Here is a 25,956-nt window from a genome sequence, read left to right as displayed (position 1 = left end):
TCCTCGCACTCCCACCCCCCGCCTCGCTCTAAGGGCTCTGCGGTCCGACCCCCCTGAGGTTAGGAAGCGTGTCACTTTCTGGATCTCCCGACGACTGCATTGGCCCGTGCGTTAACGTTCCTGTTGCTGCGTCCAGTTACGGCTGCAATTGTTCCGGCGCCCCGGCGCGGGGACAGCGGCGTCTGCTCTCCGCGGACCCGGCGTGAGGGTGCGGGCGGACGCGCCAGGCAGCGCCTCTCCCCGAGTCCTTCCTCCTCGCCTAGTTCTCCACACACACACACACCCACCGCAGCCGCATCCCCCGCCCGCCCCCTCCCGGCTCTGCGCCTCGTCCCCGGCTGCGGGCAGACGGCTCTACACCGCCGCAGCGCCCGAGTCCAGACCGCCCGCGGGAAGGCACACATACACACACGCGCGCGCGCGCCCACAAACCCCCTCTCGGCTTGGGCCGCCATACCCCGCGCAGCATGTCGGCGCTCGAGTGGTACGCCCACAAGTCCCTGGGCGACGGCATTTTCTGGATTCAGGAACGCTTCTACGAGTCGGGCAACCGCGCCAACATCTGGCTGGTGCGGGGCTCCGAGCAGGACGTGGTGATCGACACCGGCCTGGGGCTGCGTAGCCTCCCTGAGTACCTGTACTCCTCCGGCCTCCTGCGGGACCGCGCGGCCAGAGACGACGCGGCGTGCCGGCCGCTGCTGGCCGTGGCTACCCACGTGCACTTCGACCACTCGGGCGGCCTCTACCAGTTCGACCGGGTGGCGGTGCACCACGCCGAGGCCGAGGCGCTGGCCCGCGGGGACAACTTCGAGACCGTGACCTGGCTGTCCGACAGCGAGGTGGTGCGGGCGCCGAGCCCGGGCTGGAGGGCCAGGCAGTTCCGAGTGCAGGCGGTGCAGCCCACCCTCGTCCTGCAGGACGGTAATGCTCACCCCCCGCCCCCTTCTCGGGCGCTTGCTGTCTCATTTAAGGGAAGGGATTGGGGGAGAGACGGTTCCGAGGGATGCTTGATGCAGAATTGCTTGGCTGTGAGGTTGAGGGAATGAGGTGGGGAGGTTGGTTTGTTTTGTCATATCGCAGAAACACTTGCTTCAGTTTCTCCCTCCCCCTCTCCCTGGGGGCCAAAAAGCCCACTCACTCCACCATCGAGTCGCTGGAAGGCCATTGCAACCTTTCCTGCAGGAGACCAGCTCTGACGCCGCGTACTCGACTGAAAGCCAGCCCCACCCCCTAGTCAGTTTTCTCTGGAAGGTCTACGGTGTGCAGTAACACCACTAGAGACTGGTCACTAGGATTCCCATTCTTTCCCCCTCAGACATGTCCGTCATTTGCAAGCACTTTTCTAGCGAAAAGACTTCTAAGGAATGACACTTGGTGGAGAGAGTGCGTGTCGTTGGCTCTGTGCTTTTTGAGAACAGCTCACTCCATTGGCTCAGTACGGACGGTGCCCACCTGTAGGCTTAGAAGGCCATTGCAGAACAGCGATTCTAATCTGCTCACGCATCTTTAGCTTCCAGATAGGTTTCTGCTCCTGATGCTGCCTCACAAGAGAAAAAGCTTGATAGTGAACGTACGAAGTAGAATGTGCCTGAGTCTTAACGTTATGACAGCTCTCTGTTCTGGCTGAAAGCCAGGCCTGAGAAAGATTAATAAGGAAGCTGTTCCCATAATGGTGAAGTATGTGGACTAATGCATAGATAACCTTGGGCCTCTTTGGCTCTGCGAAAAACAGAATGGGATTCAGAAAGAAATTAATAGAATAAAATAGTGTAGGGTTCCAACCCTTCCAACCCCACACAGGCACTTAAATGATTGAGCCAAACCATTGAGTCAGTTGGTCACAGCAGTGATATTTGTGTATTAGTTTCTTTGTTCTTTTTATTTTTTCTTTTCAAGGTATTTTTAAATTTAATTTAATTTTATTTTTTAACTTTACAATATTGTATTGGTTTTGCCATATATCAAAATGAATCCGCCACAGGTATACACGTGTTCCCCATCCTGAACCCTCCTCTCTCCTCCCTCCTATCTGGGTCGTCCATCCCTCTGGGTGGTACCATCCCTCTGGGTGCACCAGCCCCAAGCATCCAGTATCGTGCATCGAACCTGGACTGGCGACTCGTTTCATATATGATATAGAATGCTACTGTTGATACCATTTTATCCTCCAACATGTTTAAAGTGAGGCTACTTAAATGGCTTCAATTAAATGGCTTGCCTAGGGGCCACAGAGCAAGCTTTAGACAAAAGCTAGGATTCCAACCCAGGCACAGTAGATCAAAGCGTGTAGATCACACGTTAATCCTACCCCCAAAATAAATTTTTATGGTAATTCTGAATAGGATATGAAACCCCCTTTCCTTTCTATCTTGAAACTATTTTATTTGCCAGTTTAATTTATTGAACTGTTCTGAAGCAAAAAAAAAAAATCCAGTTGCTGCAGTACAGTAAGGCTCACTTTGTGACCAACCAATATGACAAATAATGAAGTACTTTCCGAAAATGAGTTTATCTTAACAGATGAGATCTTGATCACTTGACATATAAAAAATAGCAATATTCTGTACCTTACCACTTTAAAAAGTCTGTTCATTAAAATTTTAAATCTGAAGATTAAAAAAAAGTGGTTTAGATGGAAGCCTTACATTACCTGACATTTTGAGGTGAAAGAAAACTAAATTTAAATTTACATTAAATGTGCTTTTAATTACTATATTTCTTTGAAATTAATACTTTAGAAGTAGGATTTCCATACAATTTATGGATATTAAGACTAAATTAACTCAGACCCCCCCCCCAAAAAAAGAGAAGTTTTGCATCAGTATTTAAAGTATGTTTAAGTTGTTTAAAAGAATAAATGACCTTTGATTTATTTACTTTGGCTCCTGTGTCAGGAAATCAATGATGAAACAATGATAAGAAATATTTTATAGATGAAAAGTCCACACAGGCTTGAATATTATGCCTGAAATCACATAGCCTGTTAGGGAAAGAGCCTGGACTAGAAATCAGATTTCTTAAATCCCAGTCAGTGCTAGAATTATAGGCTTTTGGAGTTGCAGGGGACATGCAACCTACCTGTGTGGTGCTTTAAGCCTTTGAAAGTGTGAAAAGAAAGCTTAATATTTACTAAACACTTGGAAGGTGATACTACTGTGTTAAATTAAAAGTTGTTTTTCATTAGGAGCTGGATGTCTCACCCTCTCAAGTAGAATCCAATATCCTCTTCTCTCAGGAATATTAATTTCCTGTCTCTTCTGAATGGTGTGGCCTGCTAATTTAATATTATCATAATCCAGATGCCTGGAAAGAGATATAAAATATTTATATAAAAAATCATATACAAAAAAAATTCATATACAGTTACGCACACATGTGAACAGCACATACCTAACAGCATAGTCTTCATTGTTTCAGTTAGAAAATGAGGAGGCTGGATTCACTAGCTTACTACATACGTTTCATTTAGTGTATTGGTGATCACCCATCATGGAGAAGCATGAGTCTGTGCACTGTATCACTAACCCAAAAGCTGACTTGCATATGCGGGATGAGGAGGACAAGGTGAGGTCATCATCCACTGCATCATTTTTGATGAAAAAACCTACTCACCCTACTAATAGTGAAACCATATCTTCGTATAAGAAGACAGCAATAAACCCTAGATAGACACAGCACGTTCTTCATGAATGGGCACACATCATTCTGTCTGTTTTTCACAAGAGGCAGGCATTTTGACTCCTGTTATACGTGTTTAAATGATTTTCCCAGAGTCATCAAGACAGTACAAGAGTAGTTTTAGGTAAACTTAGATCGTTTGGGGAGATTAAAAACAAAGATTACAGCGAGGCAGCAGGTTGAACGAACACATTTAATTTGACTCCCTCTCAAAATCTCACTAAGACTGCAGCAAATGGACCGTGGTTTGTCTGTTTTATGTATAAATCCACATTGACTGAGGTTCTGTTTTGCATTGTTGTTGTTGTTTAGTTGCAAAGTCGTGTCCAACTCTTTGCAACCCCATGGACCATAGCCCGCCAGGCTCCTCTGTCCGTGGGATTTCCCAGGCAGGAATACTGGAGCGGGTTGCCATTTCCTTCTCCAGGGGATCTTGCCAATCCTGTAGTGACTGACTTAGCAGTTTTATCCTATGCCAGCAATAGAAAATTGAGAGCCAGTCCACTTTGTTCTACAGGAGATTAATAGGCTCAAGAATTAGCAGTAGCCAGTACCTTAGCAGGGGCAAAAGGAAGAAAACTAAAATAAGTAGAATTGATGGAAAGTCACTTAAGAAGCTGTTAAAACTCTGGAATTCTTCTCCCTAAGTGAATGCACCTCTCTCCAGAGTTAGTTGGTTCTCTGGGGAGAATGAAGCCAAAGGGTTTCTTGATTGAGGGATGCCAAGTACTAATGAGCTCAAGGCTTCAGATGGAAAAGAGGAGGGATAAGTGTATGGGAATGTATATAAAAATACAGAAAAATAATAGATAGATAATATATATGTTCTTTACTAGTTTCCCAAAAGAATAAGAGCCAGGCCTTTAGCCGCCATGCCTCCAGGTAGGAAATTGGAAGAATCTTATCTGGAAATCTGCCCAGCCCTGGGGTAAAGATTAAGATGCTGATTCGTAGGTAATTCTTGGCTTGGACTTTCTACAGTGAAGTCTGCATCACCAGGTGTCATGCATGTGCTTCAAACAGCTTTTTCACTATCCTCCAACTCTTAAACAGGTAATCAAGCATTATGAAAAAAAATCTGAGAAAATCATCTCACATGAAGTAAAATACTAAAAGAACATAAAGTGACTTGAGAAGAGCAGACAATCATTAATATCATCAGGGGATAACAGAAACTATTGCATTCAAGATACCTGAGAGACAATAGGATGCCATAAAAATAAGCAACAGGCAGAACCATATTTACACTCCTAAAAGAACCATTGGAATTTAAAATGTCAGAAATTATTTAGTGCAAGGTCTGGAAGATGAAGTTGAAAACTTAGAAAAGCAGCAGATAGGCAAAATGAAAAACTAGGAGAAAACTAGTAAAGAATGAGTGTGAAAAATCTGACATTAGAATAATAAGAGCACAGATAGAGCAAATAGAGAAAGTAGAGAAAAAGAATAGTAGAGAAAATATCCCATGATTAAGGGATATACATTTCCAGATTGAAAGAGCCCATAGATGAAAACATATTCAACCCATGGCCCGTTATTATAAAATTTCAGAATGCTGGGATCAAAGAGTCTACAGACTTCCAAATTTAAACAAAAAAGGTCATCTATACCAATCATAATGGCTTTAGAGCTAGAAAAGAAGAGCTGGGACTTATTTGAATAAAACCAATTTCCAACTTAGAATTCTGACATCCATTCCAGTATCAGTCAAGCTTTCAAAAAATTATTTCCCACATGCTGTTACTTAGGAAGCCACTAAGATACAAAGGATGACACTGACAACTATAGAACCTCAAGCATAGAGGATTCCAGATCTAAGCAGTTGAATCATTATTCTTTCGAGGGGTGGGTGGATGAGAAATGTATACATGTGTCATGATGGTGGTAGAGAGGAGTAAAAAGAGCTACTAAAAATCCTTATGTTTCATAGTGGAAGTCAGTGGATAACATCTAAAATTAAAAGCCAAGAAATGATAATACATGAATGAAATCAGTAGAGTATGAGCTATAAACATTATTTACAGATGATTATACCCAGTAGTCATCTGTAAATAATACTTTGGCTCCAATACTTTGACCACCTGATGTGAAGAGCCGATTCATGGCAAAAGACCCTGATCCTGGGAAAGATTGAAGGCAGGAGGAGAAGCGGACGACAGAGGACGAGATGGTTGGATGCATCACTGACTGAATGGACATGAATTTGAGCAAACTCTGGGAGAAAGTGAAGGACAGAAAAGCCTGGCGTGCTGTAGTTCATGGAGTCGAAAAGAGTTGGATACGACTGAGAGGTTGAACAACAAACAACATATCTAGTAGAGGCAACTACCAGAAGAAGTTGCTAAAATTGTTAACAGTGGTTGCCTATTGGGAGCAGAATTAGAGATAGAGCCAGAATGGGGCAAAGAATGTTTTCTGGCATTTTAAGCCCTCCTGAAATGTTTTATTTGAAATATGTAATTTAGTTCTTTAATTAAAAGTGAAATGAAAATTAAAAATGGGGAATGCCAAGATGGGAAAGGATATTTGAGAAGCCAAGAAAAGTCTAGTGTAGTTGGAATGTGGTGACAACTGGGTTAGGGTGCAGGCTTGAAAGGATAGATAGTATGTGATATATATATATTTTTTTTACATAAATTTATATATGATATTTATATATTTCATAGACAATTGTGGTTCTTGTAAGAGAGGTCTTGATGAAATTATATGTGTTAGCATTATAAGCATAGGGGAGGTATTTATAAAGCCATATGGTAATGGCAGACCTAATATTAATAATATTCCATCACTGTGGCCTTATCAATTGTTTACAATTGGTGTCCATTTTGATACGTGGGTGCTTATGTCTTATCTACTGCTAAGTATTTTGAATATCACCTGGCCTTGAATATCAAAAATCCATAAGACTCTATCCCTCCATTGGTAATTCTCTACAACTTCATTTTTAGCATCAAACTTCCCTCATTCTTCTTCATTCTGTACATTTCTTAAACTGTCTGCAACAGTTCTATTATTAAATCAACTTACCTATAATATCCTTTACCTTACTTATCAATCATACAGGAAATGGCAGTGGTTTTTGATCCCCAGAAGCACCTTAAATCTGAAACAATTATCCTGTGAAGGAGTCTGGCTCCTTATGACTGGAATGTGGGGAAATTTGAGAGTACCTAATTAAGTTGGAATCAAGATTGCTGGGAGAAATATCAATAACCTCAGATATGCAGATGACACCACCCTTGTGGCAGAAAGTGAAGAGGAACTAAAAAGCCTCTTGATGAAAGTGAAAGTGGAGAGTGAAAAAGTTGGCTTAAAGCTCAACATTCAGAAAACGAAGATCATGGCATCCGGTCCCATCACTTCATGGGAAATAGATGGGGAAACAGTAGAAACAGTGTCAGACTTTATTTTTCTGGGCTCCAAAATCACTACAGATGGTGACTGCAGCCATGAAATTAAAAGACGCTGACTCCTTGGAAGGAAAGTTATGACCAACCTAGATAGCATATTCAAAAGCAGAGACATTACTTTGCCAACAAAGGTCCATCTAGTCAAGGCTATGGTTTTTCCTGTGGTCATGTATGGATGTGAGAGTTGGACTATGAAGAAGGCTGAGCACCGAAGAATTGATGCTTTTGAAGTGTGGTGTTGGAGAAGACTCTTGAGAGTCCCTTGGACTGCAAGGAGATGCAACCAGTCCATTCTGAAGGAGATCAGCCCTGGGATTTCTTTGGAAGGAATGATGCTAAAGCTGAAACTCCAGTACTTTGACCACCTCATGTGAAGAGTTGACTCATTGGAAAAGACTCTGATGCTGGGAGGGATTTGGGGCAGGAGGAGAAGGGGACGACAGAGGATGAGATGGCTGGATGGCATCACTGACTCGATGGACATGAGTCTGAGTGAACTCCGGGAGTTGGTGATGGACAGGGAGGCCTGGCATGCTGGGATTCATGGGGTCGAAAAGAGTCGGACACGACTGAGTGACTGAACTGAACTGAACTGAACTGAATTCCATCTTACTGTATTAATAATTACTGGGATTCGAGACAAGACCAGAGCAACCTCTGTTCCCACCCAGGCCCCACTGACCTGTTTTTGCCATTATAGTTTTCTTTTTCTGAAAACTTAATACAAAACATAATCACATGCAATCTTTTGTGTCTTCTTTCCTTTGGCATGCTGTTTTTGGAGATTCATCCATGTTGTTTTATCTATGAATAATTCCCTTCTGTTGCTGAGAAACTACTCATTTATCAATAGAACACATTTTACATATTCACCTGTTGAAGGAGATTTGAACTTTCTAGTTTGGAATTGTTATGAATAATGCAGCATGAAAGTTTACATGTAAGTTTTTATGTTGATGCATGCTTTTATTTCGTAGGTAGATAGCTAGAAATGAATTTCTGGGTTGTGTGGTAAATGTGGCATACAGCATACGCACACGTGGTAAACGTGTGTTAAATGTTTAAGAAGGTGCCAAGCTGTTTTCCAAAGTGCTTTGCCATTTTACATTCCCAAGTGCAGTGTATAAGTTGCAGTTTCTCCACATCACTGTCAGCACTCGATTTTGTCAGTCCTTTTGATTTTAGGCATTCTAGTGAGTACGTAGTGGTATTTCATTGAGGTTTTAATTTGCATTTGGGCTTCCTTGGTGGCTCAGAGGTTAAAGCATCTGCCTCCAATGTGGGAGACCCGGGTTTGATCCCTGGGTCGCGAAGATGCCCTGGAAAAGGAAATGGTAACCCAGTCCAGTATTCTTGCCTGGAAAATCCCATGGGTGGAGAAGCCTGGTAGGCTACAGTCCATGGGGTCGCAAAGAGTTGGACACAACTGAGCAACTTCACTTTCACTTTCACTTCAATGACTGATTATGTTGAACATCTTTTCAGGCACTTATTTGCTATTCAGATATCTTCTTTGTCAAAAGATCTTATCAGAATCTTTTCTCTTTTTTAAAAATTGAAATTTTGTCTTCTCCTAGTTGAGCTGTAAGTGTTCTTTATATATTCTTAATTCAAGTCCTTTATCAGATATACATTTTGCAAGTGTTTACTCCCAGTGTATGTCATGTCTTTTCATTTTCTTAATAGTATCCTCTTTTTTTTAAGTAAGCAAATTTTTTTGTCTTTGTTTTTTTGGTTGCACTAGGCCTTCATTGCTGTGCACGAGCTTTCTCTACTTGCGATGAGCAAGGGCTGCTCTCTGTTGTGGTGCGCGGGCTTCCTATTGTGCTGCCTTGTTGTGGAGGACTAGCCTGCATAGGTGAGCAGGCTTCAGCAGTTGCAGTCTGTGGCTCCAGGCCACATGGACTTCCACAGTTTTGGCACACAGGCTCAGTAGTTGCGGCTAGCAGGCCCTGAAGTAGTTTTGGTGCACAGGCTTAGTTGCTGTGCAAACTGTGACATCTTCCCAGACCAGGAATTGAATTACTCAGATGGTCGACAATCCGCCTGCAATACAGGAGACCCAGATTCAATCCCTGGGTTGAGAAGATCCCCTGTAGAAGGGAAAGGCTACCTACTCCAGTATTCTTGCCTGGAGAATCCCATGGACAGAGGAGGCCGGCAGGCTATAGTCCATGGGATCACAAAGAGCTGGACAGGACTGAGCTACTAACACTTCTCTTCCCTGCCTTGGCAGGCAGATTCTTGTCCATTGCACAACCAGGGAAGTCCTTAATGTTTTGGGCAAGAAAGTTTTTAACTTGGATGAAGTCCAATTAATCGTTTTTCCTTATGTTTTATGCTTTTTGTGTTATTCTAAGAGCTCTATGACAAGCCCAAAATCACAAAGATTTTCTTTTTTTTGGAAGCTCTCACATTTAGGGTTATGATCCATTTTGAGTTAATTTTTGTTACTGTTGTGGAAGGTTCAGTTCAGTTGCTCAGTCATGTCCAACTCTGCAACACCATGGACTGCAGCACGCCAGGCTTCCCTGTCCATCACCAACTCCCAGAGCTTACTGAAACTTATGTCCATAGAGTCGGTGATGCCATCCAACCATCTCATTCTCTGTCAGCCCCTTCTCCGGCCTTCAGTCTTTCCTAGCATCAGGGTCTTTTCCAGTGAGTCAGTTCTTTGCATCAGGTGGCCAAATTATTGGAGTTTCAGCTTCAACATCAGTCCTTCCAATGAATATTCAGAACTGATTTTCTTTAGGATTGACTGGTTGGATCTCCTTGCAGTCCAAGGGACTCTCAAGAGACTGCTCCAACACCACAAGATGATCAAGACCATCCCCAAGAAAAATAAATGCATAAAGGCAAAATGGTCATCTGAGAAGTCCTTACGAATAGCTGAGAAAAGAAGTGAAGTGAAAGGCAAAGGAGAAAAGGAAAGATAGACCCATTTGAATGCAGAGTTCCAAAGAATGGCAAGGAGAGATAAGAAAGCCTTCCTCAGTGATCAATGCACAGAACAGAGGAAAGTAATACAATGGGAAAGACTAGAGACCTCAGTAAGAAAACTAGAGATATCAAGGGAACATTTCATGCAAAGATTGTGAAAGGTTATGAGGTGCTTTATTGTTTATTTGCATATAGATTTCCAAAGTAGTCCAGGCCAATTAGTTGAAGAGACTGTCCTTTTACTCAGTGGATTATCTTTGTTGATAACCTTTGTCAAAAATCCACTGACCATACATGTGAATGTTTTCTTCTGGACTCTAGTCTCTTTCATCGATTATGTCTGTCGTATAGCCAGCACAACACTCTCCTGATTATTTAAACTTCATTCTAATTCTTGAAATTGGATTGTTTAAGTCTTCCAGCTTTGGCTGTTCCAGGTCATTTGCATTTCATATAAACTTTAGAGCCAGATTTTGTTTTTATAAAAAAACATGTCAAGGTTTTGATTGAGATTCTTGAATCTATACATCTACCATTGTGTCACTAGCCACATGTAGCTCAGTTCAATTCAGTCGCTCAGTCAGGTCCAACTCTTTGCGACCCCATGGACTGCAGCATGCCAGTCTTCCCTGTCCATCACCAACTTCTGGAGCTTACGTAAACTCATGTTCATTGAGTCAGTGATGACATCCAACCATCTTATTTTCTGTCATCCCCTTCGCCTCCCTTCAGTCTTTTTCAGCATCAGGGTCTTTTCCAATGAGTCCGTTCTTGGCACCAGGTGACCAAAGTATTGGAGTATCACCTTCACATCAGTCCTTCCAATGAACACCCAGGACTGATCTCCTTTAGGATGGACTGGTTGGATCTTCTTGCAGTCCAAGGAACTCTCAAGAATCTTCTCCAACACCACATTCAAAAGCATCAATTCTTCGGCACTCAGCTTTCTTTAGTCCAACTGTCATGTCCATACATGACCACTGGAAAAACCATAGCTTTGACTAGACAGACCTTTTTTGGCAAAGTAATGTCTCTGCTTTTTAATGTGCTGTCTAGGTTGGTCATAGCTTTTCTTCCAAGGAGCAAGCATCTTTTAATTTCATGGCTGCAATCACCATCTGCAGTGATTTTGGAGCACCCCTCCCCCAACACACACACACACAAATAAAGTAAGCCACTGTTTCCACTGTTCCCCATCTATTTGCTATGAAGTGATGGGACCAGATGCCATGATCTTCATTTTCTGAATGTCGAGCTTTAAGCCAACTTTTTCACTCTCCTCTTTCACTTTCAAGAGATTCTTTAGTTCTTCTTCGCTTTCTGCCATGAGGGTGGTGTCATCTGCATGTCTGAGGTTATTGATATTTCTTTCTGAAATCTTGATTCCAGCTTGTGCTTCATCCAACCCAGCATTCTGCATGATGTGCTCTGCATATAAGTTAAATAAGCAGGGTGACAATATACAGCCTTGACGTACTCCTTTCCCAACTTGGAACCAGTTTGTTGTTGCACGTCCGGTTCTAACTGTTGCTTCTTGACCTGCATACAGCTTTCCCTGGAGGTAGGTCAGGTGGTCTGGTATTCCCATCTCTTTCAGAATTTTCCACAATTTGTTGTGATCCACACAGTCAAAGGCTTTGGCATAGTCAGTAAAGCAGGAGTAGACGTTTTTCTGGAACTCTGTTGCTTTTTCAATGATCCAACGAGTGTTGGCAATTTGATCTCTGGTTCCTCTGCCTTTTCTAAATCCAGCTTGAACATCAGGAAGTTCTTGATTCACATATTGTTGAAGCCTGACTTGGAGAATTTTGAGCATTATTTTGCTAGCATGTGAGATGAGTGCAATTGTGCAGTAGTTTGAGCATTCTTTGGCATTGCCTTTCTTTGGGATTGGAATGAAAACTAATCTTTTCCAGTCCTGTGCACGCTGCTGAGTTTTCCAAATTTGCTGGCATTTTGAGCGCAGCAGTTTCACTGCATCATCTTTTAGGATTTGAAGTAGCTCAGCTAGAATTCCATCACCTCCACTGTTTGTTTGTAGTGATGCTTCCTCTGGCCCACTTGACTTTGCATTCCAGGATGTCTGGCTCCATGTGAGTGATCACATTATCATGGTTATCTGGGTCATGAAGATCTTCTTTGTATAGTTCTTCTCTGAATGTAGCTATTAATACATGTAGCTATCTAATGCAAATTTAAATTAGTTAAGATTGATTAAAATGAAAGTTTTAGCTTCTTAGTTACACTAGCTTTATTTCTCATGGCATTAGCCACATATAGCTAGTGGCTACCATATTGCGGAGGGCCTAGAGGAGCTATCCCACATTGAAGGTCAGGAAGGGTGGCGGTGAGGAAATACCCCTCGTCCAAGGTAAGGAGCAATGGCTGCGCTTTGCTGGAGCCAGCCATGAAGAGATACCCCACGCCCAAGGTAAGAGAAACCCAAGTAAGATGGTAGGTGTTGCAAGAGGGCATCAGAGGGCAAACACACTGAAGCCATACTCACAGAAAACTAGTCAATCTAATCATACTAGGACCACAGCCTTGTCTAACTCAATGAAACTAAGCCATGCCCATGGGGAAACCCAAGATGGGCGAGTCATGGTGGAGAGATCTGAGAGAATGTGGCCCACTGGAGAAGGGAATGGCAAACCACTTCAGTATCTTGCCTTGAGAACCCCATGAACAGTATGAAAAGGCAAAATGATAGGATACTGAAAGAGGAACTCCGCAGGTCAGTACGTGCCCAATATGCTACTGGAGATCAGTGGAGAAATAACTCCAAAAAGAATGAAGGGATAAAGCCAAAACAAAAAGAATACCCAGCTGTGGATGTGACTGGTGATGGAAGCAAGGTCTGATGCTGTAAAGAGCAGTATTGCATAGGAACCTGGAATGTCAGGTCCATGAATGAAGGCAAATTGGAAGTGATCAAACAAGAGATGGCAAGAGTGAATGTCGACATTCTAGGAATCAGCGAACTGAAATGGACTGGAATGGGTGAATTTAACTCAGATGACCATTATATCTACTACTGCGGGCAGGAATCCCTCAGAAGAAATGGAGTAGCCATCATGGTCAACAAAAGAGTCCGAAATGCAGTACTTGGATACAATCCCAAAAATAATGGAATGATCTCTCTTCGTTTCCAAGGCAAACCATTCAATATCACATTAATCCAAGTCTATACCCCAACCAAAAACACTGAAGAAGCTGAAGTTGAACGGTTCTATGAAGACCTACAAGACCTTTTAGAACTAACACCCAAAAAAGATGTCCTTTTCACTATAGGGGCCTGGAATGCAAAAGTAGGAAGTCAAGAAACACCTGGAGTAACAGACAAACTTGGCCTTGGCATACGGAATGAAGCAGGGCAAAGACTAATAGAGTTTTGCCAAGAAAATGCACTGGTCATAACAAACACCCTCTTCCAACAACACAAGAGAAGACTCTATACATGGACATCACCAGATGGTCAACACCGAAATCAGACTGATTATATTCTTTGCAGCCAAAGATGGAGAAGCTCTATACAGTCAGCAAAAACAAGACCAGGAGCTGACTGTGGCTCAGATCATGAACTCCTTATTGCCAAATTCAGACTTAAGTGGAAGAAAGTAGGGAAAACCACTAGACCATTCAGGTATGACCTAAATCAAATCCCTTATGATTATACAGTGGAAGTGAGAAATAGATTTAAGGGCCTAGATCTGATAGAGTGCCTGATGAACTATGGAATGAGGTTCGTCACATTGTACAGGAGACAGGGATGAAGACCATCCCCATAGAAAAGAAACGCAAAAAAGCAAAATGGCTGTCTGGGAGGCCTTACAAATAGCTGTGAAAAGAAGAGAAGTGAAAAGCAAAGGAGAAAAGGAAAGATATAAGCATCTGAATTCAGAGTTCCAAAGAATAGCAAGAAGAGATAAGAAAGCCTTCTTCAGCGATCAATGCAAAGAAATAGAGGAAAACAACAGAATGGGAAAGACTAGGGATCTCTTCAAGAAAATCAGAGATACCAAGGGAACATTTCATGCAAAGATGGGCTCAATAAAGGACAGAAATTGTATGGACCTAACAGAAGCAGAAGATATTAAGAAGAGATGGCAAGAATACACAGAAGAACTGTACAAAAAAGATCTTCACGACCCAGATAATCACGATGGTGTGATCACTGACCTAGAGCCAGACATCCTGGAATGTAAGTCAAGTGGGCCTTAGAAAGCATCACTACGAACAAAGCTAGTGGAGGCGATGGAATTCCAATTGAGCTCTTTCAAATCCTGAAGATGATGCTGTGAAAGTGGTACACTCAATATGCCAGCAAATTTGGAAACCTCAGCAGTGGCCACAGGACTGGAAAAGGTCAGTTTTAATTCCAGTCCTAAAGAAAGGCAATGCCAAAAAATGCTCAAACTACCACACAATTGCACTCATCTCACACGCTAGTAAAGTAATGCTCAAAATTCTCCAAGCCAGGCTTCAGCAATATATCAACCGTGAACTTCATGATGTTCAAGCTGGTTTTAGAAAAGGCAGAGGAACCAGAGATCAAATTACCAACATCCTCTGGATCATGGAAAGAGTGAGAGAGTTCCAGAAAAGCATCTATTTCTGCTTTATTGACTATGCCAAAGCCTTTGATTGTGTGAATCACAAGAAACTGTGGGAAATTCTGAAAGAGATGGGAATACCAGACCACCTGACCTGCCTCTTGAGAAATTTGTATGCAGGTCAGGAAGCAACAGTTAGAACTGGACATGGAACAACAGACTGGTTCCAAATGGGAAAAGGAGGACGTCAAGGCTGTATATTGTCACCCTGTTTATTTAACTTCTATGCAGAGTACATCATGAGAAACGCTGTACTGGAAGAAACACAAGCTGGAATCAAGATTGCCGGGAGAAATATCAATACCCTCAGATATGCAGATGACATCACCCTTATGGCAGAAAGTGAAGAGTAACTAAAAAGCCTCTTGATGAAAGTGAAAGTGGAGAGTGAAAAAGTGGGCTTAAAGCTCAACATTCAGAAAACGAAGATCATGGCATCCGGTCCCATCACTTCATGGGAAATAGATGGGGAAACAGTAGAAACAGTGTCAGACTTTATTTTTGTGGGCTCCAAAATCACTGCAGATGGTGACTGCAGCCATGAAATTAAAAGACGCTGACTCCTTGGAAGGAAAGTTATGACCAACCTAGATAGCATATTCAAAAGCAGAGACATTACTTTGCCAACAAAGGTCAGTCTAGTCAAGGCTGTGGTTTTTCCTGTGGTCATGTATGGATGTGAGAGTTGGACTGTGAAGAAGGCTGAGCGCTGAAGAATTGATGCTTTTGAAGTGTGGTGTTGGAGAAGACTCTTGAGAGTCCCTTGGACCACAAGGAGATGCAACCAGTCCATTCTGAAGGAGATCAGCTCTGGGATTTCTTTGGAAGGAATGATGCTAAAGCTGAAACTCCAGTACTTTGGCCACCTCATGTGAAGAGTTGACTCATTGGAAAAGACTCTGATGCTGGGAGGGATTGGGGGCAGGAGGAGAAGGGGACGACAGAGGATGAGATGGCTCTATGGCATCACTGACTCGATGGACATGAGTCTGAGTGAACTCCGGGAGTTGGTGATGGACAGGGAGGCCTGGCGTGCTGCAGTTCATGGGGTCGCAAAGAGTCAGACACGACTGAGCGACTGATCTGATCTGACCATATTGCCTAGTGTTGATAGAGAACATTTGTATTATCTGATAAATTACATATTACAGAGTGCAGCTGTAGGAAAAACTGAATTTAATTACCATCTTAACAGTTTCAAGTCTTCCAGTCAATGGATATGGCATATTTCTCCTTTTGCTCACATTCTCTTTAATTTCTCTTTAAAGTGTTACTGTAGTTTTCAGTGTGCAGACATAACAAAGCATCTCTTTCATGTGAAAGGAATGTGTACTTTGCTCTTTTGGCATGAATTATTTTATATATGTCGGCTAGATCAAGTTGGCTGGTGGTTTTGTTCAAGTCTTCTGCATCCGTAGTGTTTCTATCTGCTTATATTATGAATTATTCAAACTACTCAAATATCTAAGCATAGTTGTTCAACTGTTTATTCTTATTTTAATTCTGTTTTTATTTTATGAATTTTTAAGGTACATATACATTTAGACTTTTTTTCATTAGGTATTGACCTAATTTTGTCCTCATAAAATGTACCTCTTTTCTCTAGTAATCAAATCAGATCAGTTGCTCAGTCGTGTCCGACTCTTTTCGACCCCATGAATCCCAGCATGCCAGGCCTCCCTGTCCATCACCAACTCCCGGAGTTCACTCAGACTCACGTCCATCGAGTCAGTGATGCCATCCAGCCATCTCATCCTCTGTCGTCCCCTTCTCCTCCTGCCCCCAATTCCTCCCAGCATCAGAGTCTTTTCCAATGAGAACTCTTCACATGAGGTGGCCAAAGTACTGGAGTTTCAGCTTTAGCATGATTCCTTCCAAAGAAATCCCAGGGCTGATCTCCTTCAGAATGGACTGGTTGCATCTCCTTGCAGTCCAAGAGACTCTCAAGAGTCTTCTCCAACACCACAGTTCAAAAGCATCAATTCTTCGGCGCTCAGCCTTCTTCACAGTCCAACTCTCACATCCATACATGACCACAGGAAAAACCGCAGCCTTGACTAGACGAACCTTTGTTGGCAAAGTAATGTCTCTGCTTTTGAATATGCTATCTAGGTTGGTCATAACTTTCCTTCCAAGGAGTCAGCGTCTTTTAATTTCATGGCTGCAGTCACCATCTGCAGTGATTTTGGAGCCCACAAAAATAAAGTCTGACACTGTTTCTACTGTTTCCCCATCTATTTCACATGAAGTGATGGGACCAGATGCCATGATCTTCATTTTCTGAATGTTGAGCTTTAAGCCCACTTTTTCACTCTCCACTTTTACTTTCATCAAGAGGCTTTTTAGTTCCTCTTCACTTTCTGCCATAAGGGTGGTGTCATCTGCATATCTGAGGGTATTGATATTTCTCCCGGCAATCTTGATTCCAGCTTGTGCTTCTTCCAGTCTAGCGTTTCTCATGATGTACTCTGCATAGAAGTTAAATAAACAGGGTGACAATATACAGCCTTGACGTCCTCCTTTTCCCATTTGGAACCAGTCTGTTGTTCCATGTCCAGTTCTAACTGTTGCTTCCTGACCTGCGTACAAATTTCTCAAGAGGCAGGTCAGGTGGTCTGGTATTCCCATCTCTTTCAGAATTTCCCACAGTTTCTTGTGATCCACACAGTCAAAGGCTTTGGCATAGTCAATAAAGCAGAAATAGATGCTTTTCTGGAACTCTCTTGCTCCAATATTCTTTATATAAAAATCCATTTTGTCTGACAATATAACTACTCTAGTTCTTGTCATTCATATTTATTAGGTATGACTTATCATCCTATTTTTCGCTTTGATTTTATAGTTCCTCTCTTGTAGACTGAGTACATATCTTGCTTTTTAAATCAGTCTGACAATCTTTGCTTTTGATTAGGGTGTTTATCCCTTTCATATTTAATATGACTGACACAGTTGTATTTAGCTCTGCCATTTTGTCATTTGTTTTGTATGTCTCATTTCCTGTTTATGCCTTTATTTTTCTTCTGTTGTCTCTTATATTTAGTGATTCCTGATTCAGTTCAGTTCAGTTCAGTTCAGTTGCTCAGTCGTGTCCGACTCTTTGCGACCCCATGAATCGCAGCACGCTAGGCCTCCTTGTCCATCACCAACTCCCGGAGTTCACTCAAACTCGTCCATCGAGTCGATGATGCCATCCAGCCATCTCATCCTCTATCATCCCCTTTTCCTCCTGCCCCAATCCCTCCCAGCATCAGAGTCTTTTCCAATGAGTCAACTCTTCGAATCGGGTGGCCAAAGTACTGGAGTTTCAGATTTAGCATCATTCCTTTCAAAGAACACCCAGGACTGATCTCCTTTAGAATGGACTGGTTGGATCTCCTTGCAGTCCAAGGGACTCTTTTTTTTTTCAGTGTTACAGCTGTATTTGATTTAGAAGATCTCAGGAGAATCCATCCTTGAAGCGTGAGGGCATGCCAACCCAAAGACTCGAAGAGAAGAGAATGGAGGAGTGTGTGGGAGAGGGAGAGAGAGAGAGAAAGTGCTTTGGCTCCTCTTTATATATGTTTTTTCCTCCACCTGCGCCTGCCCTATGCAAATTGGGCTTAGCCAGGAATGCTGTTTATTCTACCTGAAGTCTTCACTCTGGTCCTCGGACCTTCCTTTGACCTTCCTTTGTTCTCTTTTCGCGGGCTTTTCCCTTCCTTGTCTTTTAGCCACCGCCATTTTGGACTCCTTTACCCTATTCTACATAACATTCCCCCCTCAAGAGATGGGAGGCCCAATTCTTTGGGAATAGAGGCGTCGAGGTCTTTCTGGTTACTTCCTGCTGAACTGGGATGGCGAGGGGTATTGCGCCTCCCCCTCTTGCTAGTTTCAAGCCTCAGAGTCCTTATAGCGGTGTCCATCTAAGAGTGTGTGATATTTTCCGTGGTCGGCTGTAGTTTTTTATCTTTGTTGAACTGGCACTGCATATTGTAGCTTGTTGATCTGGCGGCAGAGGCTTAGACTCTATGGTCTTAAAATTGGAGACTACTGCATACCCAGCTCTTCTTTTTTCATCCAAGACAAAGCTGCTTCCATCAGTGTACCAGATTTCCTCAGGATTGGTCAGAGGATCTTCTGACAATCCTTCTCGGGTTTTTTTTCCAGTGGTCCAAGGTTTCTTAACCGGATGTCTTCTGGAATCTGAGACTGGGCCACGTGAACTTTCTGCTGAGTTCGTTTTTCCCTGTCCCAGTTTCTAGCACGATGGGCCTTCCCCTGCGCTGGTTTTCTTCGCCTTCCGCTTCTAGCGCGGGAGCTTCGCTGAGTTGGGCTCCTGCTGTGCTTGGCCTCTTCCGCACAGAGATTGTTTCAGCCAGGTTAAATCCAAGTCACGGCACCACAGATGTCACACGAGTGTATGTTCCTCAGTTCTTTGTCTCATCACAACAAAGATTTGGAGCAATGGACATTAAAGCCCTCGGCACGTCACAGCTCTCAGGTCTTGGACAAACCGTGTTATAGCTTTTAGACAAATCAGTGTTACAGCTCAGTGTTACAGCTCTATTTTATTTAGAAGATAGCAGGAAAATCCATCTTTGAGGCGTGAGGGTCGATCCAAAGACACGAGGAGAAGAGCGCCCCAGCGCGAGGGAGAGAGAGCCAAGGGACTCTTAAGAGTCTTCTCCAACACCACAGTTCAAAAGCATCAGTTCTTCGGCGTTCAGCTTTCTTCACAGTCCAACTGTCACATCCATACATGACCACTGGAAAAACCATAGCCTTGACTAGACGGACCTTTGTTGGCAAAGTAATGTCCCTGCTTTTGAATATGCTATCTAGGTTGGTCATAACTTTCCTTCCAAGGAGTCAGCGTCTTTTAATTTCATGCCTGCAGTCACCATCTGCAGTGATTTTGGAGCCCCAAAAGATAAAGTCTGACACTGTTTCCACTGTTTCCCCATCTATTTCCCATGAAGTGATGGGACTGGATGCCATGATCTTCGTTTTCTGAATGTTGAGCTTTAAGCCCACTTTTTCACTCTCCACTTTCACTTTCATCAAGAGGCTTTTTAGTTCCTCTTCACTTTCTGCCATAAGGGTGGTGTCATCTGCGTATCTGAGGTTATTGATATTTCTCCCGGCAGTCTTGATTCCAGCTTGTGCTTCTTCCAGCCCAGCGTTTCTCATAATGTACTCTGCATATAAGTTAAAGAAACAGGGTAACAATTTACAGCCTTGACGTATTCCTGATTATTATGCCATTTTAATTTCACTATTAGTTTTAGCTATTTTTCTTTGATTTTTTTCTGTATATGTTTATGTTTTCACTAGAGATAGCAATATGAATCTTTTATTATGATTTACCTAAGTTTGTACTGGTTTAAATCCAGTGAAAGAGCAATTTTGTATTCATATAGCTCAGTTTCGTCCCCACTGTCAAATAACTGGGGGGAGTTTGAGATTTTACCCTATTTGTAGGTTAGTAAGTTAGGTGCGACGATTTAGTGGATTCTGATGGAAGAGTTGAAGTTCCTGGGTCCGAGACTAAGAAGTTTATTACAGCAATAGCAGTAGCCAGAGCATCATCATTTGTACTGATTCCTCAGACCTTAATTTCCACAGAGTGATAAAACAAAGGGTAAAAATACCATACCCTTCACTAGAGCATCATTATTGAATTGTGTCACCAAGATATTAGTATAATGGATGTTTTGAAAATGAATTTTTTTGTCAAATAAATTTGTGAAACTATACAGCCATATTTCACTTGTGTATATCCACAATGTACATTAGCATATTAAATGTACATTAGCATAACTTGCAGAAAAGAAAGCTGCTTAATTTTCACTGAAGGAAGAGTTTTCCAAATTATTTGACCACTGAATCTTTTCTTTTATGTATTGTAACAACCAGCAGAAATTGTGTTCCACTGTTTACTTTGGCAAACACTGGTCTAATAAACAACAGAAATGAAATGTAGGCAACTTATTTTAAATTATCTTTTATTACTAGCCTACTTTTACAATAAAAGTAGAATAAATATCATCTTCCCAACATCTTTGAAACTGTTGTGTTCTGCTGTTCTTGAAGTGATTGAAGTCAAATATCTAACATGTTTATCTGTAAATTCTGTTTTCATTTTTAGGGGATGTGATCAACCTTGGTGACAGACAGCTCACTGTTATGCACATGCCGGGTCATTCTAGGGGCAGTATTTGCTTGCATGACAAAGACCGAAAGATTCTCTTCAGTGGAGACGTCGTGTATGATGGATCACTAATTGATTGGCTCCCATACAGCAGGATAAGTGACTATGTTGGAACCTGTGAACGTCTGATAGAATTAGTCGACAGAGGTCTGGTAGAGAAAGTACTTCCTGGGCACTTCAATACCTTTGGTGCTGAAAGGCTTTTTCGATTGGCTTCTAACTATATTTCAAAAGCTGGGATATGCCATAAAGTCTCTACTTTTGCCATGCGATCTCTTGCAAGTTTAGCCCTACGTGTAACAAATTCTAGGACCTCACCCTAGTATCTACTTCGATTAATTCTATAAATTATTCCAGTTCATTTTGTGTTGTTTAAACAGTAAGCATTTTAAGAAGTGCTTTTATAGTACTGTTATATATTAGAGAAAAAAAAGATTGAGAATGAATAAGCCAAAAAAGGAACTTCTTAGTTTTTCTTTTTTCCAAATAAGAAACCACTTAAATGAGCTTATAATTTGCCAAAGTTGTAATCTGCCATTTTCCTGTATCATTTGCTCTAGAAATGATATAGAGGTATATGGGGAAGCAAGGAGGCATTTTGCAGTAATAGAATTATCTCTGTGTCTCATTTCTCTTATTTCCTAGATGATCTAGAAAAAAAGAGCATAAGAGAGTTTTAAACTCCAGACTTGATATTTTTAGTATATTATTTCAAAATAAAGGTTCTTGGGTTTAAGATTAAAAACTCAAAACATAACAAATAAGCTAACATTTAGAATGACAGCTAAAACAATCCATTGTTATGGTACAGAATTTTTATGCTTCATTTTATTTGTTCTTAATGTAAGTATAGTGTACATTATGTGTTGTGTAATTTTACTTACAAAAAGTACAGTGAATTTTATTTTATGGAAAAGCTTTAAATATTAATTGCAGAGTGCTTCAGTAAAAAAGCTATAATATATTATTTTTTGTTATTATGTAAGTGTAATATTTTGAATTGTAGAAACAAAGTTCAAATGTCTGTAATCTAACTACAAATTGTCAGATTTTTCAAAAGGACACTGTCAGGCAAATTTGAAAATATACACATTAAGAATAATTTTTAAAATATATCCTATTTTAATAGTAACAGCTATTATAAACAAAAATTTCCTTGTTAAATAGCAGCTTCAGTATATGTATCTTATTTTATAGTACCAGACAACATCCTAAAATAAACCATTCTTTTTCTTAACAAAGCATACATATGTACCACAGAAGGCTTTTCAGATTAATTGCAAAATGTGTGTTAGATACTGACTTAGAATGAATTGCCTTTTTTATCCTGATTCACAACACCTATTCCTGTTCAGTATTCTTTGTCTTGAATGAAAAGAAATTTCCATTTATAAAATTATAGGAAAGATTATCCCACTATTTAGTAAGATGTTTTGGTTTGGTGCTTTTAGTAACTTATTAAAAAACCTTTGGAATATTTCATAAAGGTTTTTTTAAACATTTTTTTTCACTGCCTTTTTATTATTGACATATAAAACCAAACTCAGATAGCTTTGGAAATCAGAAATTTTAGTATTAGGAAGGTCCAGCAATTTTGATTTCTGAAAAATTATGAAACTTTTCCTACCCTGCACCCCACTCAGGTTCTTAGTCTTTTATTCATTCAGCACACACATACACATACACACCCCACGTACATACACACAGTCACATACATACATGCATTCATTGTGCTAAACACTGTGGAAGCTTACAAAGTCAGAGACTGTATCCTAGCTGGAAGTAGAAGACAAAACATGAATAGAAGTATATGCAGGTTGAAGTTTATACAAATTACACACGAGTGTCAGGGACATAAATGGAGGAGTGTGAAGTTTGGTTAGGGAAAGTGTCCTGGAGGAGGAGATTTTCAGTCAGCTTTGGAAAGATGATTTATTAGGTGGTGAGGATAGAAAATAAGAATAGGGTTGTTTCTGCATCTTCGGTGCTAAGAATAGGGATGGAAGCGTTGCTGTCCAGAGTAGGCTATTCCCTTGTGACGATTTAGTTTTCAGGAGCCTTAGATCTTCTAAGCACCAGACATTTAGCATGAAAAAGTGATTATGTGTATAAGAATCCTCTTTAAGACAGACAAGGTATATGGCCACATGCCACCAAATGATCCCTTACTTAAAATCAGTAAGGAGGACATGGTTGTTGAAATGAAGAATATTATGGGAATTTCTCTGTGATAGTCATTCAAGGCAGTAGGTCTGTTTTAATAGTGCAACTTCAAGACTACAGATTTGGTTCAGGGCAACTACAGACTATCACTTAATGAGCCTTAAATATAGCCATTATTTTTATATCAATAGCACAAAAGAAAACCAAAAGTCCTTAATCATTGATCATTTTATCATATTTTAGGACTTTTTTTTTTTAAATCAGGGTATAGTAGGCACTGTTTTATTGGGAAATATTTAAACCTGATGAAAGCTTTCCTTATTTCTTAAAGTGCAATTTTTCAAAATACACTGATTTTATTTTTAAATTTCCCATTTTTTTCCTAGATTTTTCAAATTGTACCAGAACATACAACTGTGATATTTTGCTTTTGCTTCAATGTGAGTAAATTAGGGAAAGGAGGTATCATTCATTCAGTGCCCATGCTATGCATTTTAAAATAGGCATCATTTAATTTAATCCTGGCCCCAGTGCCAAGAAGTAATTGACCAGCCTAACAACACAACTTGGGAACAAAGCTGGTAACTGAACACAGGTCTCTCTGCCTCCCAAACTGTGCTCTTTCTCTTATACCTGCACAATAATGTAAAATTGGCAAAGTGTATTTTTACTTTTCAAAATGCCACATGTGCCAAGAATAAATCAAGTCATGTTAAAGCTTAATAGCGTATTTTTAAAAAACTTTAAAAATATGTATTTTCACCCTGACAGTGACCCTTGTTGTAATTTTTGGTTTGGAGAAATAATAGTATGTAAGTATAATTCAAAGTTGTCAAAATATAAGACATTTAGAAATAATTTTTATTATTTATTTTGTTAATAACTTAATTTTTGGAAATTCAGTTTCCTTATTTGGTGTTTCTTTTTAACTGAGAAGTCTAGAGCAAACAAAACCTTGTGTGTTATCCTGATGTAGTTGAATAAATGATTATGTGTAGTTGTTCTTATATGGATAGTAACATGAATGTGACATGCACAAATTGTTCTCTTATAATTTTCAGATAACTGTAACTAAACATTTGTGTGATAACGATTAAAGTGAACATTTTATTTCAATCTATGGTTGGTATTTTTTATAAATGTTAGCAAATTTCAATTTAATGTCTTGCAAGGTTATTTTCTGTATGAAGCATTTTGAAAAACTTGAAATAAAGAAGATGTCAAATCCCTGGGCAAGAATATTAGAACCTAGAAACTGAATAATACCTATTTAACCTTGTTGTTGTTCAGTCACCCAGTCATGTCTGACTCTTTGTGACCCATGGACTGCAGCACCCCAGGCCTCCCTGCCCTTCACTATCTCCAAAAGTTTGCCCAAGTTCATGTTCATTGCATCCATGATGCCATACAGCCATCTTATCCTCTGATGCCTTCTTCTCCTTTTACCCTCAATCTTTCCCAGCTGCCTTGTCATGATGAAGGGGCCTGTGTAACTCAGTGAAGCTATGAGCCGTGCCGTGAAGGGCCACCAGAGACGGATGGGTCACAGCAGAGAGTTCTGACAAAACGTGATCCACTGGAGGAGGGAATGGCAAACCACAGTATACTTGCCATGAGAACCTCATGAACTGTATAAAAGATGAAAAAGATGTGACACCAAAAGATGAGTCCTCCAGGTCTGAAGGTGTCCGACATGCTACTGAGGAATAGCGAAGGAGAATTACCAATAGCCCCAGAACAAATGAAGCACCTGGGTCAAAGCAGATAGAAGCCTTACCAGTTCATAAATATGGCCTTTCAAATAAATGGATAAAAGATGCACTATTAAATATATATTTCAGTTGATGTGGGAAAAAAATCAACATCATCATAAAAATGTTGATCATAAAGATAAATTCATCATCATAAATTCCAGGTGGATTTAACATCTAAAGCAGAATCATATATGCATTGAAAGAAAATTAATTGTGTTTAAGCCATTAGAATAGGGAAGATCTTCTCTTTATATAAACACAAGATAAAACTATATTAGAATTTAAAATGTCTTATAACTCAGATATAACTCAGATATATATAAAAAGAGAAATTTTAAAATATTCATTAACTTGTGTAACAGAAAAAAATTTAAGGCAAATATAAAGAATGCCTGCAAGTCAACAAGAAAAAGATAAACTAACATATGGCAGGAAAGACCTTTTCTATACAGAAATATAGAAAGACTTTTTCTATATTTCTGGGCCTGAGAATTAAACATACAAGAGAGTAATAGGAGCAAAGCATACAAATTCTATTTGATGTTGATATTTTTATGTGTACATGGAGGTCTTTATATGTAAGTAAAAACCCAGAGGAGTGGATAGGTTTGAGGGCATATATACCATTTTAACAAAGAATGACAGTCTCTAGGTCCATCCACATCTCTACAAATGACCCAATTTTGTTCCTTTTTATGGTTGAGTAGCATTTCATGTGTGTATGTACCACATCGTCTTTATCCATTCCTCTGTTGACAGACATTTAGGTTGTCTCCATGCCCTGGCCATTGTAAGTAGTGCTGCAATGTGTCTTTTTAAATTAGTTTTCTCTGGGTGTATTTAGTTTTTCTCTGTAGTGGGACTGCTGGGTCATGTGGTAGTTCTATTTTAGTTTTTTAAGGAACCTCCATACTGTTCTCCACAGTGGCTGTACCAATTTACATTCCCCCTAAAAAGGCTTAGAAATTGATAGTAGCAGGTACCTCTAGGACTATGAGTGAAAACCTTTTTGCTCCAATTTTAGTTTGCGACTTTGACCATCAAATTCCCCCTAATTCTATACTACTAAGCACTTTCTTGAAATAGCTGAACTGATATTCCATCACCTCCACTAGCTTTGTTCGTAGTGATGCTTTCTAAGGCCCACTTGACTTCACATTCCAGGATGTCTGGCTCTAGGTGAGTGATCACACCATTGTGATTAT

The 25,956-nt window shown here is 40.7% G+C and overlaps 2 protein-coding genes across 4 annotated transcripts in view; one reads left to right on the top strand and one right to left on the bottom strand.

Annotated features, from left to right (window-relative positions):
- POLR3G (RNA polymerase III subunit G) overlaps positions 1-853 on the bottom strand; it is a 46,708-nt gene extending 45,855 nt beyond the window's left edge. Inside the window, exon 1 of one of the 2 annotated variants that reach the window (XM_086413037.1) lies at positions 458-853. The gene's annotated coding sequence lies outside the window, so the exon portion shown is untranslated. The remainder of the gene's footprint in view (positions 1-457) is intronic. The other variant, XM_086413034.1, reaches the window with a different exon arrangement.
- MBLAC2 (metallo-beta-lactamase domain containing 2) lies at positions 468-24,113 on the top strand. 2 transcript variants are annotated; one of them, XM_086413029.1, is made up of 2 exons: positions 468-921; positions 20,772-24,113. In XM_086413029.1, the coding sequence occupies exons 1-2, from the start codon at positions 468-470 to the stop codon at positions 21,155-21,157; spliced, it is 840 nt and encodes a 279-aa protein (XP_086269155.1). In that variant the 3' UTR covers positions 21,158-24,113. The 2 variants fall into 2 exon arrangements, with proteins under 2 accessions (XP_086269155.1, XP_086269156.1); XM_086413030.1 differs by lacking the exon at positions 20,772-24,113 and adding an exon at positions 6,742-7,832.
- Positions 24,114-25,956: the final 1,843 nt, after the last annotated feature.

Source organism: Bos grunniens, chromosome 7, assembly GCF_055505025.1.
Source record: "Bos grunniens cultivar Pamir isolate PY7600 chromosome 7, Bosgru_T2T1.0, whole genome shotgun sequence".
NCBI lineage: Eukaryota > Metazoa > Chordata > Mammalia > Artiodactyla > Bovidae > Bos > Bos grunniens.
This window is presented reverse-complemented; position numbering and strand designations above follow the sequence as displayed.